General features: G+C 51.0%; 1 protein-coding gene across 2 annotated transcripts in view; it reads left to right on the forward strand.

Annotated features, from left to right (window-relative positions):
* The window catches only part of EML1 (EMAP like 1), a 92,569-nt gene that overhangs the window by 67,747 nt on the left and 6,500 nt on the right, over positions 1 to 18,322 (forward strand). For both annotated transcript variants that reach the window (XM_016119529.2, XM_016119528.2), the window contains 11 exons: positions 1,063 to 1,192; positions 4,483 to 4,632; positions 5,429 to 5,498; positions 7,125 to 7,235; positions 8,032 to 8,127; positions 9,704 to 9,838; positions 10,588 to 10,687; positions 11,672 to 11,826; positions 13,456 to 13,581; positions 13,850 to 13,981; positions 16,079 to 16,146. In XM_016119529.2, coding sequence (XP_015975015.2) covers positions 1,063 to 1,192; positions 4,483 to 4,632; positions 5,429 to 5,498; positions 7,125 to 7,235; positions 8,032 to 8,127; positions 9,704 to 9,838; positions 10,588 to 10,687; positions 11,672 to 11,826; positions 13,456 to 13,581; positions 13,850 to 13,981; positions 16,079 to 16,146 — 1,273 coding nt within the window. The remainder of the gene's footprint in view (positions 1 to 1,062; positions 1,193 to 4,482; positions 4,633 to 5,428; positions 5,499 to 7,124; positions 7,236 to 8,031; positions 8,128 to 9,703; positions 9,839 to 10,587; positions 10,688 to 11,671; positions 11,827 to 13,455; positions 13,582 to 13,849; positions 13,982 to 16,078; positions 16,147 to 18,322) is intronic.

The raw sequence follows: 18,322 nt of genomic DNA on the forward strand, positions 1-18,322 counted from the left end.
TCACACGCATGCCCTCAGCACCGGAAGCGCATGCACGTAATAACGTAAGACCAGGGCGGCCTCTCGACTTTCAGGCACTATTGCACGTGGCAACGTTTGAAACTCCTTAGGCATGAGATTTACAAAACTAACTGGTAAATGTGGTGCCTAACGGTGCTGATTTGATTCCACAATGCTTCCTCACCAGTTTCCTCTCCACAGATGATTTTTCCGTTGAGCGATGTACAGATATCCCCAGTTCCAGCCATCCAGATTAAATGCCATTAAGGCTGGGTCCTCTGATTCCCAGCAAAAACATCAGAATACTGCCAGTTCTGAATCGGAACCAAATTCATCAAAAAGCTCACAAGACACTCTCTTTGGTCTTATTATATCCTGGAAATGCTAGCCAGGAAAACCCCAACTCGTTTCTTTTGAAGTCCAGGAGTTGCCCCATGTCAAATGTGTTTTACTTTTGCCCCCATAATTTATTTTATTATCGACGTGTTTGCTCTAGAAAGTTTCACTTCCCAGTTCCTCCCTCTAAGGCATCTTTTCCACTTCTTGCTTTTCTTGAAGCGTTTTCCTTTTTGCACGCATCCCAGCATGTACGTCTGCTCTTTGGGGTCATTTACACTTGGAAGCATTGTCCGATGTAAGAGATACATGTTTACATTGCAGTATAACAAACCAACTGAAATACTGAAGGATATTTTACGAATTTTGATATTGAAATTGTATATACATTAAACTGAAAACAAATTTTCGGTAAATTTCTGATGTTAATTGTAATTTGGGGGGTGTTGGCATTTTCTCCCCCTCTTGATGATAAAGAAAATGAAAGCACTAAGATCTTTAATGGAAAAATAATAGAATCTAGTTCTTTCCTACTTTTTAAAAATAATTTCTTATATAGTTCACGTCCTTTGTAAGTACAATATCAAAAGTAAACAAGATGGAATTAGACATCAGTTAGAAGTGTGAGCAAAGGGCAGAGATGGAAGGCCAGAGTGAGCGTGACACTGGCCGCCATGGCGTGCGGGCCACGGAGGGGTCTCGCTGACACCTTTGTTCTTTTCGTAGAAGAAGGGTATGTAAAGATGTTTCTCCGTGGGCGTCCGGTCACCATGTACATGCCCAAAGAGCAAGTGGGCGCCTACAGCCTGGAGGCGAAGGCGGAGCTGCCGGCCCGAAGGCTCAAGCTGGAGTGGGTGTATCCTTTATGCATCGGCCAGGTCCCCCCAACCCCGGCGGTGATCAGCCGGGCCCTGCGTCTGGCTCAAGTGTAACAGCAGCGCTCCATAGCCAGGAAGTCCTCGTAAGCTCTCGAAAAGCAAAGTAGCCGACTTTCACCTAAGAATTTAATTTTTGGCCATAGGTCAGAACCCGGCACAGTGTCCTAGCGAAGGAGTTCCCCGAGAGCTGCTGCCGGTGGCGGACAGCGACTTATTCCCCTTATTCCCGAGGGAAGTATTTGTGGTCCTTGCTCAAAGACTCATATACTATTTTCCTGAAAAGAGATTGAATGTTTTTTGGGTTGGTTGGTTTGTTTTCTGGAGAGTCCTGGGAAAATGCATCACTAGTTTCTGGTCTGGATTTTAATTTTTTAAAAATAAAAAATTAATTTTCACTAATTTTTTAGTGAAAACCATCACAAATGGGTAGAGTTGAGGATGCCAATGAAAACGAAAGTGCTGATTGTTTTTAACATTAGCTGGTTGACTGACATGCACTCGGCCAGCTCTTCAGGGGTGTGTGGAGGAGCCAGGAGCCTTACATGTTTACAAGGGGACAGCAGCGAAATGCAAGAAAATACTGAAAATACGGCATTTATGGATGAGAAAGTGAGACTCTCAGGGACTGAAACGCAAGTGCGCTGGCAAAAAGTTTCTAAACCCAGAGGAAGAAAGAGCCATACCCTGGAAGCGAGCAGGCGCGTTCCCCCTCAGACCTAGCAGGGACTCGGCCGGCTGCGGGAGCCCGACCCACGGAAGGAGCGACGTGAGGGTGCGAATGCCCGAGTGCCAAGTGCGGGGTCCCATGAGCAGCAGGAACGAAGTCGACATGGAGCGCGGATATAATCAGTCCCACTTAAAATGTCATGTGAAAACGCTCCCCCTCCCCCACCCCCACCCCCAGACCTAACCACAAAAATCTGAGTCAGCGTGTGACGAACGTTCTTGAAATAAAGCCGCTGGAACCTTCACGGTGTGAGATTTGGAAAGTGAATGGGCTTCTGAAGAGAGAGCACTGGAAAGTCAGGAGGATGGAGCCTGTGGAAAAGGGCGCGTTAAGTGTCGACGTCTTACTGTATTTCACTTTACTTTTACTTCTTATTTACTTTTGCTGCTCTTTACTATTTTATTTTACTTTAGAGGAAGCCTACAGAGGCCACCTTCCAGGCCATGCAGATTTCAAGAAAAAAGAAAAAAAATACTTTTATCACCCTCAAATCATTATTTACAAGTCCCAGTTTAACACGAAGCCCTAAACAGATTATAAGAAGGTCGTTTAAATTTAAGCTGATATCCTTTCAGTTAGAAGGATTACTGTTGTATTTGAAATTATGGAATCCTGTTCTTTGGCAAATTTTTTAAAGTATCATCTGCACCTAGATTTCTCCTCCAAAATACATTTTTTTTTTAAATTTTTCGGATTCAGGCGTCGTAAGCACTTCCCTGCACCTGCTTTGGAATCTGTTTTGTCACATATACTTGAAATGGTTCAGTTCTTGAAGTCAGTCATCGTTAACCTGATTAAGTCAGATCAGGAACGCATGATTCAAAGCACGTTCGTTCAGCCTACTCTTCATGTTTTAGAAGATACGAAACAGTGGAATTTTCTCCCCCCAAAAAATGGTAATTTGTGCCAGGTGATTTTTTTCACATCCAAGTTCACACGATGTTTTGCTCTCACAATAGTTCTCCAGGTTTGGAAGTGTACACGTGCCAGAATCTTTACAGAAGCAGTTATCTAAGGAGCCGGAAGCGGTTGGAGGACCTGAGGTTTTTACCTTGTCTGCGTGTGTGGTGTGTGGTGTGTGGTTTGTACCTTTAACAAGTACTTTCATCATATGAAAGAGTTAGCGCCGAGATTGCAATAAAAAATAAACTTGTAATTGATGTAACTGAGGTATATAAACATCAGTTACCAGTATCTTAAAATTCCTTTTTAAATACATGAAAACATAAAGAATGTCAAAGCTCAAAGTTTTTTCTTGGCACAGGATCAGTAACCTCACACTACTTCATATTCGAAACAACAGTCAATGTTTTCAGATATATTTTGTTTTCCAAACAAGCTACGAAAGCCACAAATTATAATAGGGACTCGGTTGTTTTCCCAATTAGGATTCTAGAACCAGGCTGAGTGCCTCTCATTAATGCACAGGGTAATGGCCATTTCAGTTCCCAGTTGTAGATTTGTGTCTCAAGATGACAATAATGGAGGCGAAAGATGATACCGAGACGGCTCCATTGCTCCTTCTAATCCTCAGCTCCCAGAATCACGCCCTCTGCCTTTAAGAGATCAGAGATTCTGAAGGAGAAGTGAGCAAGCACTCTGTGGGGCTTTCGTGATCGTGCAGTAGATCTGACCAAGCGGCGTGATAACCTCACACAAGAAAGGCAGCAGAAAGGAAGAGAGGAAAATCGGGGCACAATATTCCAGCATTCTCCGTGCCAAGATGCAGCTTCCGGTGCATCCAATTCTAGATCCACTGGTACCGTTCAGCAGGATGTTATGGTCGTCAGCCTCCAGGACCCCAGCTTGGCGGAATCTAACGGCAGGCGGAGTGCGGAGAAGACGGGCATCCACGTGGGATTCCCGCAGCTCAATGAAGAGATGTGTTCCTTGGCCGTGGCCCCCCAAAGCCATGACTGACTGACTGACCTAAAGAGAGTTCATCTCCCAGTGACTTCATGAATGTCCGATCCTGTTACCTTTAGTAAACAAAATAATAAAAATTACCAATTTTGATCAGACCGAGAAATTCAGCGTTTAAAATATATCATAATATAAACCTTTTTAACACATCTCACGCTCACAGCTTCTAATTTGGGGTTTTATTTTTTTAATAAAAATGAAAATGTTTTACCTCGTGCTTATGGCTGGGTCTGCTAGTCCCGTAATTCATTTATAGCTTTGGGTGGGGTTTTATATATCTTGGAAAGATGCATGGATAAAACGACAGATTTATGTATTTTTAGAAAGTATGTGTTACTTTCTAAAAATAAAGCCACATCTTTGTGTTTTTTTTAAAACATGTATTCACATGAAATCAATGAGCATTTCCAGCTTTGCTGCCTGCCTCTTTATGGGGGGAGGTGGAGGGGGGGTGGGCAGGGATCAGATGTATTTGGCAGGGTACTTACAATTTTATTCAAATTCGCGACATTGATGGCAATAGCCCTGTAGAATTTTATAGCCTATGCCTGTTGAATAAAGACGATGTTCCGTGAGCTCCTAAAAAGAAAACCAAGTTTTCTCTTGACGCGCACGAAGCTACGGGTACCGGGGCCGCGACTGCCGGAACAACCTGTACCTGCTGCCGACGGGCGAGACGGTGTACTTCATCGCGTCCGTGGTCGTGCTGTACAACGTGGAGGAGCAGCTGCAGCGGCACTACGCCGGCCACAACGACGACGTGAAGTGGTGAGTCCCCCCAGGCGGGCGCGCGCGGCCCCCGTGGCGCAGCGGGAGCCGAGGGGAGTCCTCGTTGGGACGTCACGAAGGAGGGGAAAATCGGAAGCTCTGTCTCGGGTCGTGTAGGGGGGGCGCCAGCTACCTTGCCGTCCAAGACGCCGTGTGAGCTCTCCGTCCTTATGACGCGTCATCCTAACCAACGTTGTCACCGAAACCAGTCGTGCTAGTAATCCCTGTTCGGAGACCCTTCTTAATGCATCTCGTGCAAACGGCTTCTACTTGGGGGTCTCTATTTTTTTAATAAAAGTAAAGATGTTTTGCCCCGTGTTTAGGGCCGGGTCTGCTGTTCCCGTCATTCATGGGATTTTGCGTACCTTGGGAGGATAGATGGATGACATGGTGGCTTTATGTTATTCCTACTTGTCCTAGCTGCCTGGTGAATTATAAAAGTCCTGTCGCAAAAAGACGATGTCTTTGCTGTTTAATATACTCGAACGGGCTTCTTAATAAAGCTTTCAGGCTAATTAAGTGGTTCCAAGATTGAAATGGTATTTTCCAAGCAGAGAGTGTTTGTTCCTTGAGTTTAAAAATCCTCCGGAGGTGAAGGACTTGAGATGGGATGAAGCCAGCGCTAATTGTCTAAGTTCTCAGCGCATTCATCGTCAGTCTGTGAGAAGTCAGACGTTGTGTGTTTCTTGTATTTCAACTTTCGACTAGATTATTTGATCAAGTGAAAAAGTAAAGCTTACCTCTAAAGAGTAGGTATTTTATAAACATCTGTTTTTTTGTTTGTTTGTTTTTTTAGCCTAGCAGTTCATCCTGACAAGATCACAATAGCAACAGGACAAGTCGCAGGCACATCTAAGGATGGAAAAGTGAGTCACGTTCTCTTTTCATGTTTTCATAATGAGCTGGTAACACAACATGACCTTTTGCCGAATAAGCCTGCTTCCGTATGAGGTATCTCAATGCTTCTCGATCCCTCATTAGAATTTTTTATTTTTCAAGTGACCTTAAAAAACCCTTTGAGTTCTTTAATTTCAGCCAATTTTTAAATAGCCTTATTCTTGCCTAAGAATTCATTAACGCTTAAGGTATTTACATACGTGAGAAGTATTAAAATATTAAGTACAGATATCATAAGTAAAGTTAAAATCATAATGAATACTCATTTGAATATGGGCATTTTGCCTCTTCGGTGAATTCGGGCACCCTCTGCATGAGCTCCTATAACCGGGGCTCTTGCCCGTGGAGCTGGTATCTGTGTGCGACCCACAAGGGCTGCTGGGGGTCTTAGCATGAATTTTCTCCGCACTTCGGCAAGACTTTAATTTGTATTTTAAAGAATTAGAAGGGCAACAAGTGGAATTTAACAAATGGAGAACAATTCAAAACTGGCTTCCGATTACTTCTTTACGATAGGCCGTGTTCATTGTCATGCCTTATCCAAAACCCCTTGGAGCTTTTTTGAAATCTACCTCAGTATAGCTTATATTGCACAATATATGATCTGAAACTAATTACATGAAATACTTCCCTTTTTATCAACACGTTGTCTTCCAGCAAACACTTTTCAGAAACTATCTCAATAACGTCACATTTAGTATCAGCCTTCTATCGTTTTCTATTAAAATTCTACACTTGAGAAGGCATAACACGAACAGCAGAAATCAGACCACTATTGTGTAAACACATAAATGGAACAGAGTCTCTGTTATTTATTTTTAGTGTTAGATGGCCTTTAAAAGTCCCCTGAAATTAGTAGGAAACCATTCATTCCTCCCTCTAGTGCATGGAGGGTATATTTCCGTTTCTGGCATTGAAATTAATCAGAACTTTAGAGCTGGAGAAAATGCAGTAGCTCTCTGAGCCTCCCCTTTCAAGTTACATGCAGAGAAACCCAGAGAGGCCAAGTGACGGTGAACAGACACCCAGGGACTTAGAGACGATCGAACTAGAACCTAATCCACCTGCACTTGACCGCACTCTGACCACTAGGTACGATGCTCAGCCTTTTCTTGATAAATCTGCCGACTGTTCTGGAATGCTTCCTTCTGTTGAGGAAGAGGGACAATAGTATTAAGTCACCTTGGAACACAGTTGAGAGGGTTTCGAACTAAATCATAACAGTCCTAAATTTCATGTATGTTCAATCGATTGCCTGTGTTGCTTCTCTGGGGCCCGAGGAGCCCTTAAAACTGTTTGGTGGTGACCGTCCTGACGAATTCACACTTGTACCTTAGTAATAATGCAAACTTTATAAGAATAACCCTCCTATGAGATCCCATTTTCCTTGGCATTTTTTATTTTTAAAATTCAGACACATCCAGACCATGACCTCTTAAAACCTTGGGGGTCTTTCACTCATGTAAAAAGACAGTTCTGAAATGCAGCAAAAGGTATTCCGTCAGTACGGAATTGAAGTACTCTCACAGCTTCGAGGTAAAGATAAATTTTATCACCCATCACAGTTGGTAACTGCGTTTTGTTTTCCTAAACAGCAATTGCCCCCACATGTGCGCATCTGGGACTCTGTGACCCTGAACACGCTTCATGTCATCGGAACCGGGTTTTTCGACCGAGCCGTCACCTGCATTGCATTCTCGAAATCTGTAAGTGTGAGCCCTGTGGGAACTGCAGCCTTTGTCCGCAGCGGGATGAGCATCCGCTCAGAGCTGAAGAGGAGGCGTTAACAGTCTGGGTGACTGCCCACGTCTATGTGCAGATTTGGCTCAGAAACCTCCCTGCTCCCCAGGTCCCCTCATTCCGAGGTCACACGTTTCCAGGCAGGCATTTCCAGCCGGTGGGCGAGGCGAGGGGAAGAGCCCCTGCAGCCTCACTGTCTTCAGGCTCCTGAGACAGCTCCGTGGGGCCCTGGCCTTGAACTTCAGCTGCCCCTCCCAGGGCAGCCCCCGCGTGTGTCCGCCATCCTCACTGGCCGGCCGCTGGCTGTAAGCGGGGGCTGGACGGGCCTCGTGGTCTCCCAGGCTTCCTCAGGTCGTGTGGGTTCAGCGACCCACCCTTTCAACCACTTCTTCAGCCAGAAACTTGCTTTCGAGGCTCACATGTCATTCACACCCGGATAGCAGGCTCCTCGTGCCCCCCGCCCCGCCCCATGCGCGCTCCCCTTGGGCAGCCTTTCCGTCACCCTGCCCAGCGGCGGTGGCAGGCCCGTGCTATGTGTGCTGTGGGCACTGTCCCCTCCAGGAGGAGGGCTATGGCCCCCTGGGGCTCCTGGTGACTCCTGTCTGCCCAAGTAAGCAGGTCTCAAAAGTAGTGGGGAAATATTCTTTAGCTAAAACGTAGCGGGCTCTTTGTTTAAAAATACAATTAATGTTCGTTTTTAATCACGCTCAACCTATTTTATTCTCAGGCGTAGTCTTCCTGTGAATTCCTCTTTTTTTCTAGAACGGAGGGAGCAACCTCTGTGCCGTGGACGACTCCAACGACCACGTGCTGTCGGTGTGGGACTGGCAGAGGGAGGAGAGGCTGGCGGACGTGAAGGTCTGTCTCCCAGCCCGCCGTCGGCCTGCGTCGTCGTTTTCCCCTTCGGAGCCTCCTCACCCCGCCGGCTCCCTGTCCGTCGCCTGCTCCTCACGAGGTTCATGGCCCCCAGCCCGCCGCGGCCCTCCGAGGCCCTTCACCTTCACTGCAGCCCCTTGGGCCCCACTCCTGCCCCCCCCCCCAGGAGTTCTCTCCCAAGCCCTGCAGGGCAGAGTTTCTCTCTCTCTTCACAACATCCGTAAGGGTTTTTCCTCCCTCATTTTACAGCCACGGCCCTTTAAATTCAGTCCACTGTGCATTCGTTCACTTTTTCTGTCATTCGACAAATGCCACATGTCCCCTGTGCCCTCGTGTGTCGAGGAAGCACTGGCGGGCGGTAGCACCGAGATGCGCTCGCTGCCCACTCGGGGGAGCAGGCCGGGCGCTGGGGACAGGGCGTCACAGCCGGCACGGAGCCCGTCCGCGCCCAGCACACTCGGGGGAGAGGAGCGCGTGCCCCACCAGCTCCTCGTCCCCCCAGGGGGACTCTCCCCGTGGTGGCGCCCCCGGGCTGTCCCTCCCCACCGCTCACTCATCTGTTCTGCACGAGACGTCCACACGCTTTCCTGTGCGCTCCTCCCGTTAAATCATGGCGCGATGTGCTTCGCAGAACTGACTTTAGGTTTCTAATCCTGTCATCCGTTAACCCTGGATGACTGTACTTCCCTGACACTAGGACCCCCGTTGGGTCACGTTACCTGTGTGACCTTCTTGCCTGTTGGGATGCAGACCCTTTATACTGACCTGTCATGTCTCCTAATTCCTGTTTGCACACTATGGTTCCGTCTTCCAACATTCTGGTCACGTATCTGAGTTCTTGCTTTGTTGTTAGATCAGATGTAATGAGACAAGTTATCATCTAGGTTTTTGAAGGTGTACCTGAGTTATCAAGCAAAGGGAACAGTCACGGTCTGATTCATCCGAACAGGATGCGGGTCTGGAAGTCGGATAACGGGGTGGGGGTAGCGAGGTTCACCTGAGGAGCTGGATCCCTGGCTTGGCCGCCAACCCACTGGCACAGGAATGAGACCGGGAGGGACTCCCAGGGCAAACACGGCAGCCAAAGTGGGCCAGGAGCAATGGAGCCATCGGGAATGCAGATTCCTAGGCCCTCGCTGGAGGTTCCAGCCACCAGAGGGGACGAGGCCTGACATCGGCATTTAGCACACATCAGCCGAATCTGTCCAGCCGGGGTGGGGAATCCATGATGGGCAGAGGAGAGCAATGCTTGCAACCTCCAGGTCCCCAGCCACCCCGAAGCCACTCCTTCAGCGGACACACGGGGCTGGCTGCGGTGCCAGGGGCTGTGAGAGGCGCTGGCCGGAGGAAGGGCCCCGTGCTCCGCCCTTGGGCTGCAGTCCAGTGGGGGAGACAGAGGCTAAGGCCGCAGCAAACATGATTTCGTGTTTATGAATTAAGTGGGGAGAAATCTGGAGACTCGCGCTTAGCTTAGGGCGCTGTCTGCCTGTTTGCGGTCCAGACTCCCTCCCTGAGCACCTCGGAGAGTCGCGCCATCCGATTCTCCTGTTTCCCTCAGTGTTCGAACGAAGCTGTGTTTGCTGCGGATTTCCACCCCACGGACACCAACATCATAGTTACCTGTGGAAAATCGCACCTCTACTTCTGGACCCTGGAGGGGAGCTCCCTCGTCAAGAAGCAGGGACTGTTCGAGGTGCGGTGACGTTCCCCTTGTCCCCGTGTGTCCTTGCGATCAGCCCCTCCTCGCCAGGCGGCTTGGAGGCTTTCCGGTCCTAGGATTTATTTAAATTGGCCACTGTGGGGGTGCGCGTGGGGGCGTAGTGACAGACGGTGCCCGGGTTCCTTAACAGAGTTGGGGAGCCCCTTGTGGTGCTGCTGGGAAGAAGGGAGGGGCCGACCCAGGGAGAGGGCAGGGGCGGGATTCCCTGGGGAGCAGGCCCCCCGCCCCGCCTGCTGGCTGCAGAGAGCAACAAAGAGGGCGCCCGGCAGGTCAGGCGGGCAAGGAGACTGTGCGGAGGGCGACGGGCGCTCTGTGCCGTTTAGGCTGGCCGCTGGGGGGGCCTTGTGAGGGCGCCGGGGGACAGCACCTCTTCTCTGTGAGGACATTCGCTGCTACTCCCAAGACCGAGTTAAAGGGCCTCTTTATTCCGGTGCCAGGGCCTATTCCTCAGGCCACGAACGTGACCAACAGCACAGCCTGCCCCCGAGCCCCCTCCAGCACCGTCCTCTGCTCAAACCATTTGCAACTTTACAAGCACCAGGGATTCCTTTCCGTTAGAGCAGATACTCTAGTGGCGTAAGGCACGTGATGGCAGACAAAAGGCGTGTGAGGTGGTGACAGAAGCCGACGCTACCCGGCTCGGGATCCCTGTGAGTTTGGATGTTATTAACACAGACAAAAGCACGTCTCGGCTAAGTACGTATGTTCACAATGTTCCGCAGAAGCAAGAAAAGCCAAAGTTTGTCCTCTGCGTGACTTTTTCTGAAAACGGCGACACCATTACCGGAGATTCAAGTGGCAACATCTTGGTGTGGGGAAAAGGTAACAAGTGATTGTTTTCAAAGCCAGCAGTTTTGGGAAACAAATTATAAGAGGTCAGGCGTGACTTCCGTAGGAGTTGTCTGTTAATGCAGCCTACAGCATTACTAGTAAACTCCAGGTTATGTAGGTGTGCACATACGTGTGTGTGTGTGTGTGTGTGTGTGTGTGTGTGTGTAACTTGAAGTCACGCCAGAACAGAGGAAAACAAGAGTAGTTCGAGTTATTGCCCAGCCGTCATTCTGAAAGGCTTGTTAAGCCCAGGATAGCATGATGGAATTAGGAGCTTCGTTAGGAGGTCTGTGCACAAATTGTCACGATGACGTCATCGGGACCGTTTGTTTAGCTCTGCAACGTGTGGGTGGATGCCTAGCGCACTCCGCCTTCGGCAGGCGTCATCGAGCGAGCAGCGTGGTAAGGGGCGCCCGTCGCTCGGGAGATGTTCATTCGGTTCATGCGCACTGACCACGTGCCGCGACCAAAGGGGACACAGGGCACCCCCATCCTCGAGGACCTCAGGGTTCGGGGTGGGAGTGGAGGTGGAGACACCCGTCAGCGTGATCTCGGACCAGCACGGTGACCCGTGTGTGGCCTCCCGCTACCCCGGGTGCTGGGCGTGCTCCCCATTGGCTTCTTTTGTCGTCAGAACGACCCTGTGGGATTAGCAGGAGCTCATGACACAAAGCGGGAAACCGAGGCCGAGGGCACCAAAGCCCCTTGTCCGGACATGCCGCTCATCAGACTGCCGTCGCTGTTCCGAGCCGCTTGTCCTCCGGCCCGCGCCTGTGTCCACACGGGTCTTCCTTGACCGTGAGGCGGTCCAGCCCCTGCGGCCGCCGCGCTGTGCGCCCCCAGAAGCCGAATCCTTTACGGGTTCCCACCCCAGGGATGTTCTAACCAACAGCGTCACCTTGAAAACAGAAACGGCGGGCGGCAGGCCGCGGAGCCTTTAGCCCCGGCCTCAGGAGGGTTTCTTGGCGTGTCTAGGTACGAACCGGATAAGCTGCGCCGTCCAGGGCGCCCACGAGGGCGGCATCTTCGCGCTCTGCATGTTGCGGGACGGCACGCTGGTGTCGGGCGGAGGGAAGGACCGGAAGCTCATCTCTTGGAATGGAAACTATCAGAAACTTCACAAAACGGAGGTGAGGCAGCATGCGGGGCCCCTGGCGCTCATTTTGGACCTTGCCGTCAGCTCCCGTGTGGGCGTGAAGTCTTCAGCGCACCGTTTTAAAAACCGTTCAGATAAAGTTCGATTCAATGGGATAACATTTTATTAAACTCACGGAGGCAGTTTAGGTACAAGTACTGAATTGGCATCAGACCGATCAAATTCGAGGTCGTAACGTATTTCACGTTTAGAATGCTTTCGTGACAGAACCAGAGTCACTTTCCCAAGGGAATATTATCTGCATTCTGATCTATCCTTAAAACCTTGCTCCTTTTCCACTTTAATTTCCAGCGTGTCGCTCTGGAGACATGATCACCTTGAGCTGAGACGCGCTGGGCACCCGCCTCGTACCTGGCCGAGTGCCCACCGCGTTATTCGGAGCTCTGGGCTCCCAGGACCCGTTTCCCCTCCTTTCTCCCTGGGCGGCAGCCCGCACCCTGGCGGGAAACCAGATGACCTTCCCACACACTCCCCAGACTTTCTCCCCCAGTCCCAGGGAGTTACAAGCTGCCCAAGTCAGCACTGACCTGAAGGTGGGCGGTCACCGTCCCCAGTGCAGCGTGACGTGCCACACGGCTCTCCCGGTGCGCACGACACGTCGCCTTGTGTCCTGGACAGCGGGGAGCAGCCAGCATGGCGCCCCAGCTGTGAGGGGGAAGCCGGGGCTGCCGATTGCTGCTCTTCCTAAACGGAGTCCTCATCGGAGCCTGGAAATCACTTCCCTTTCCTGGAGATTTTAATTGCCACGCCTCTTTTTTTAATTATGAGAGTTGACCAGCCTTTCCCATGTTAAATTACAACCTCCACGAAACTCCTCAGCCACCTCCAGTTTCACAGAAGGTACTCAGCCATTATCTTTTAGTATCCGCAATTCCTCTTCACTGGCCTGGACAGTCGTCACCTGTCGTCAGACCTGTGCTACCCAACGCGCCGAGGCAGAGAGTGTGCGTGGGAGCAGCCGGGCTCTGCCCTTTCCAGACCCGCATGTTCAGGGTCAGCCGCCAGCGGCCAGCTGTGGTTTTCGTTCTTTTTACAGTGTGAAAAAACCTCCACTTACTTTATTTTAGCAAGTTGTTCTTGGCCGGTGCATTGTGAAATTATTTTTCTTAATGTTTCCATAATTCCATATGTTACCAACATGAACAGTGGATTTCAAAACTCAACAGAGTGAAGTTGCCCAAGAAATCACCATTTTAAGTTGCAGTAAATTCTAGGAACTCTGATTACGGCACGTGGTATTATTCTTTACTTTCCAAACCTTACCCATTCCTGCTATCCAACGTCGTAACACGTAAACTGACCAGTATTGTTTCTTACCTTTTAATCTCGTCAAGAAAAAAAAATGCTTTATTCTTTATTATTTTTTTAACAACCTTACTCTTGCTGATTCTTTTAAGGTATATAAAATGCCTAGAGTTTGAAAGTAAGTTTTGGAGTTTTGATCGTTTATTCAACAAGTACTGGTTATGGGCCTTTTTCTATCCCTGTAGATGTGCACGTGTGTGTGTGAGAGAGAGAGCTGTCACCATGACGTATAAGCAGGTTTTTTGAGTGACGGAGCTAATAACTTCATGACATTTTAAATCTTGTCTCTTCAACACAGATTCCAGAACAGTTCGGTCCAATACGGACAGTGGCCGAAGGGAAAGGCGACGTCATCTTGATTGGCACGACCAGGAACTTCGTTCTGCAGGGCACTCTGTCGGGGGCCTTCGCGCCCATTACTCAGGTGCACCCCCAGCAGGCCCCCAGGCACGGCCCCTCTGCGTAGTGTTGCAATATCGTGAGGCATCACGGAGCGGAGGTGACTCCTGCATCTCGGACTCACGTGACCCCCCTCCGGAGTTTCAGCTGCATCATCGCTAACGCGGGGGAGGGAGGAAACCAAGACTGATTAGTGATTAGGGCGTGTGCGGGGAGCCCGGTTCACGTCCCGTGGCTCCTGAGTGTCAGCAGCAGTGTCTCAGAGCGCTTCTCTTTGTCTTGGCTCCCTGTAGGGTCACACCGACGAGCTCTGGGGGCTGGCCGTCCATGCCTCGAAACCTCAGTTCCTGACCTGTGGGCATGACCGGCATGCTACTCTCTGGGACGCCATTGGTCACCGGCCCGTCTGGGACAAAATAATAGAGGTAGACATGCACGTTACTTTCCATTTTCCCTCTAAAAACCCATCTGGAACATGTTTGTTTATTTTTTCCATGAAATTAATAGTGATAGAAAATTGTCCCGAGGCAAACGTCACTTAATCTACCTCCCTGCGTCCCCTCCCCGCAGCAGCCTGGCAGGCTGACGGTTTGCTTCCCTGCTGGTATATTGATTAGGAAATGGAGGCCCAGCTCGTCAAGGTCACTGAGTTAGTAAGTGACGGAGCCAGTGTTTACACCCAGCTCAGCCTGATTCCCGAGCCCAGGGTCTCCCGCGGCCCCGCCCCGTAGTGCATCAAATGCGCGTCCTGTGTGGCTTGCACCCTCATGGCAGGCACGGCGCCGTGTGACGGTAGCCCCTAGGTAGGCCCCTCCTCCCAGCCCCGCAGAGTGGGGCTGTTCCCAGTGTGCCGGCTTCGAGGTTCAGCCCTCCTGCCCTGCGCTTTCGGGAAAGGTCACTGAGGAGCTAGAGACGGCCGGCCAGAGGGAGCTGAGCACTGAGGTGACAGGGCCCCGGGGGTAACACCGCCGCCGCTCAGAGGAAGGAGCAGGTGTAGCCCGAGGTGGTGGGGCCTGGTGCCCCAAGTCGCGCCTGTCCCCTGGCAGGGGCTTGGAGGAGCAGGTGGGGGATGCATCAGGGATTCGTGCAGAGCTGGTAACAACCACTGGGCGCAGCAGGGACAGTGGTGGCCTGGGTAGGTGGCCTTCCCTGGAGTGTCTGTCAGCACAGCATCCCTGCTGAAAGCAATGCCCCTTACTCCATCCCCCTCCGCTTTACCGGGCTGCTAGTTAGCCCCATACGCAGCCTGGCGAAAGGGTACGGGGGCCAAACCGGATGCCAGAGACATCTGTGGTCAAGTCCCACCTGCAGCACCCACTGGCCATGTGGCTTTGGACAGGAACCTCCCTGTACCCCAGTGTCTGCATCTCAATAATGTGATGAGCCTCCAATGAATTACACGATCAAGCGTCAAGCAGATGTGATTTCTCTCTGTGTATCGGTGACAGCTCTGAGCTTAATCGAGCTCCCACCTTGGAAAAAGCATTGCAGAAATGTGATCAGTGCCTGAAGAGTTTCTGGTCCCTTATGTTTTAAGTTTATCCAGGAGGATCCCAATGCTGCCTTCCACTTCCGGTTCCATTTTCACCCTCTCCTTGGTCTTCCTGGGATTAATCTCTTCTCACTTCAGTCCATCCTAAACATCCCTGCCAAGGGGTCTTTTATCTGAAACGCAGATTCAATCATATCACTCTTTGTTGAAAGAGAAAGAGTCACCCACTGTGTTCCCCTTTCCTAGTGGTCACAGTCCTTGCCATGGCGGTGCAGCTCACATTTCCAGCGTCACCCGAACGGTTTCCCGTCATCCGTACGCTTTCCCATCCCCCACCCCGTACATTCTGCGTTGTAAACCCACCGACTGCACCGCCCGGTCCTCAACATGCCCCAAACTGGCCTGCTTCCACCTCTTTGATCACGTTATTGTCCCCATAACACCTGATCTCCCCAAAATATCACTGTGTCCACTTCTGCTTCTTCCCGGAAAGCTGGGCCAGCTCCCCCGTCTGACGCCCTCTGCCTCCCGCTCCTGGGACTCCACAGCTTGTTGTTGCCTCTCAAAGTTAGGGATGAAGGTGTGTGTGTAGCAGCAGATCAAAGCCTGGAACGTGCCTTGCTCGTCTCGACCGTCTGGGGCGACGTGTCTTGCGCCAGCAGCACTCACCGGTGCCTGTCTAGTGGAGCAGGGCACAGTGGTCGAGCTTCCAGGCCGAGCGAGCTCACCCTTCAGCACGGGGTCCCCCCGGGGGGCTGCCAAGACTCGCGGGAAGAGCGTTGACGTGGTCTGTCACTTGACTGCAGTAGCTACGGAAGGATATAAGACAGAAAGAGAAATAGTCCAAAAGGGTACAGATTTAATGTTACTGAAACACGACCTTCGTCCAAGTCGAAAAAGATTTTATTCTGGAGAGGAGAGAGCTGTTTTTAAATGAGGCCCAATGGCCCTGAGGGGTTAGGGCTGTGTGTGTTTTATGCGATAGTGCTGTGTCTGGTCATCAATTTACACTTCCTTTAAAATATTTTAGGATCCAGCTCAGTCTTCTGGTTTTCATCCTTCAGGGTCTGTGGTTGCGGTTGGAACGCTGACCGGGAGGTAAGTCCGCGTCAGCGTGGCTTGTGCCTTCAGAGTCCACGGAAAAGAGGCGTGTGTCTGTGTTTCCCGGGGGACAGGCTCAGTGCAGCTCTCGGCTGCACCTCCCAGCTCCTCATGACTTACCGAGAATTAAGTCAGATCTCAAGAGGAAAATGATGACAGTGGTCCCTCACATTCAGGGCCTGGGGAAATCCGAGGAATGCTGTGAACCCCCTGGAAAAGCACCTCCCCACCCCTGCATACACCTTTGCATCCAGTTTCAGAGGACTTGTGGGGTCCCTCGGGCCCTCCCCTGCAAGCTGCGGGAGGAACCTCAACTTCAGAATCGGGGGAGAGGCCGTTTCAGGCACTGAGAATTTAAGACTCCTTTTTCTTGCTGCCCTTTCAAAATCATGGTCATAGCAGCTGCCTAGCCACACTGCAGTGACAATGCACAGAGAGGCCGGTGTGGGGAGAGCATTTCCTGGGGTCGCCTGGCAGGAGGTGGCGGCGCTTAGCATCGTCGCTTTATAAATTTCAGTTATACTTTTATATTGTTTGCCATAGTACATACAATTATTGTAGTTTAATTCAAATATTTCTGGTGATTTCCTCTCCAAAAAGCATACCACTTAGATTCTGTGGTTATGACTGTAGAGTAGGTCTAAAGAAGGAGTAATCATAAGTCACAGGTTCCAGGAGCTCAGCATCTTACATGTTTGCATAGCCATACACATGCGCACACGCACACACAAACACACACACCCTACCTCATAACTCTCGGTGACAGCTGAAGCTTCAAACTCAGCAGTTCGGTGAATGGCCGCCAGCCGGTTCTTGCCACCATCTACATACTGTGTGTGTGTGTGTGTGTGTGTGTGTGTGTGTGTGTGGCGGGATGGGAGGTGACAGTGCCAGGTTGCTCAGAATCACGGACAGTGTCCTGGGGGGCAGATGGAATGTGTGACCCAATCCCTCCCCTGCGTTTATACCTCCCGCATCTCTGGGCCAAGTGCCCGCCTTGGCTCTCGATGAGACAGCTCAGCAGAACTGTCAAAGGCTTGGCTCACTCAGCTCCAGTCTCTCTGCCTCCTGTGATCTGACCTCTGTTAAGGTTAGCTTGCACGTTAAAGGTCAATGGATGCTGCCAGATGGAAGAGATCAAAGCTGGGAAGCCAAATCCAAACGTCGGGGGTGTTAGCCGGGCGCATCGGGTGGCGATGGGGCCCCGAGTGATGCCGGCGGAGGGGACTCGCTTCGGGAATGTGTCCTCTGGGTTTGAGACTGCGGCAGCAGCAGGCCCACATTCTCCATCCCGGCGAGCACTGGGGTCTCAGTTACTGCCTCCACCAGAGGACACAGGGGCAGGAGAGTGCAGTCACTCCGTCACCTAACATTCCCCAAGTGCCGTGTCCTCACAAGAGGATACAGAGCCCGTCCACATCCGTCGTGACTGGTTTAACACTGAGCCTGCAAGGTGGCTGTGGGCCCTGGTCCCCATCTTAGAACGGGGGGGAGCTGAGCTTGGAGAGGTCAACTCGCCCTTCTTCCCTGCTCACTGTCATTTCTTTCACCTGGCTGGTTACACACCAGCATCCACAGAAGGTCAGACGCTGGCCCACCTCTGCCCGCACAGCACGGTGGGGCGCGTCCCCACCCCTGAGGCTGTCCCGGCCCCATCTTCCCGGACCCATCCTGCTCCCCTGGCCGTGTCCCTGAGTAAGCTCATGTAGGTGGCCCCTTTGCCGCTGCCTGTGGCCACGGGCCGTTGTTAGCGGCTGGTCCAGCTTCCCTGCCCAGGGCCGTCTCATTACATGGAAATGACACAACTCAGACATCGAGGAGCCCCGGCATAGCCTCGGTAACTGAATCATTTCAATGGGTAGCCAATCTGCTGCTCCATTCTTTAGGAAATGCTCGTATGCAGGAAATTTTCTTAAAATAAAAGCTGGGGTCTACCGCCACGCCACCCTGAACAAACCTGATCCTGTCTGATCTCAGAAGCTAAGTAGGGTCGGGCCTGGTTAATACTTGGATGGGAGACCACCTAGGAAGACCAGGCGTAAAAAATGAAAAATAAGGGGTTGCAAGCTGGCTAGGCCCTTGCAATCTGTGAGGTCAGCCAAGGGTGCCTCACCTAAAAAAATAAATAAAATAAAAGCGGGAAGAAGTGTTCTTACAGAGACAGAATATTTAT

The sequence above is a fragment of the Rousettus aegyptiacus genome, unplaced genomic scaffold (assembly GCF_014176215.1).
Source record: "Rousettus aegyptiacus isolate mRouAeg1 unplaced genomic scaffold, mRouAeg1.p scaffold_m13_p_3, whole genome shotgun sequence".
Taxonomy (NCBI): Eukaryota; Metazoa; Chordata; class Mammalia; order Chiroptera; family Pteropodidae; genus Rousettus; species Rousettus aegyptiacus.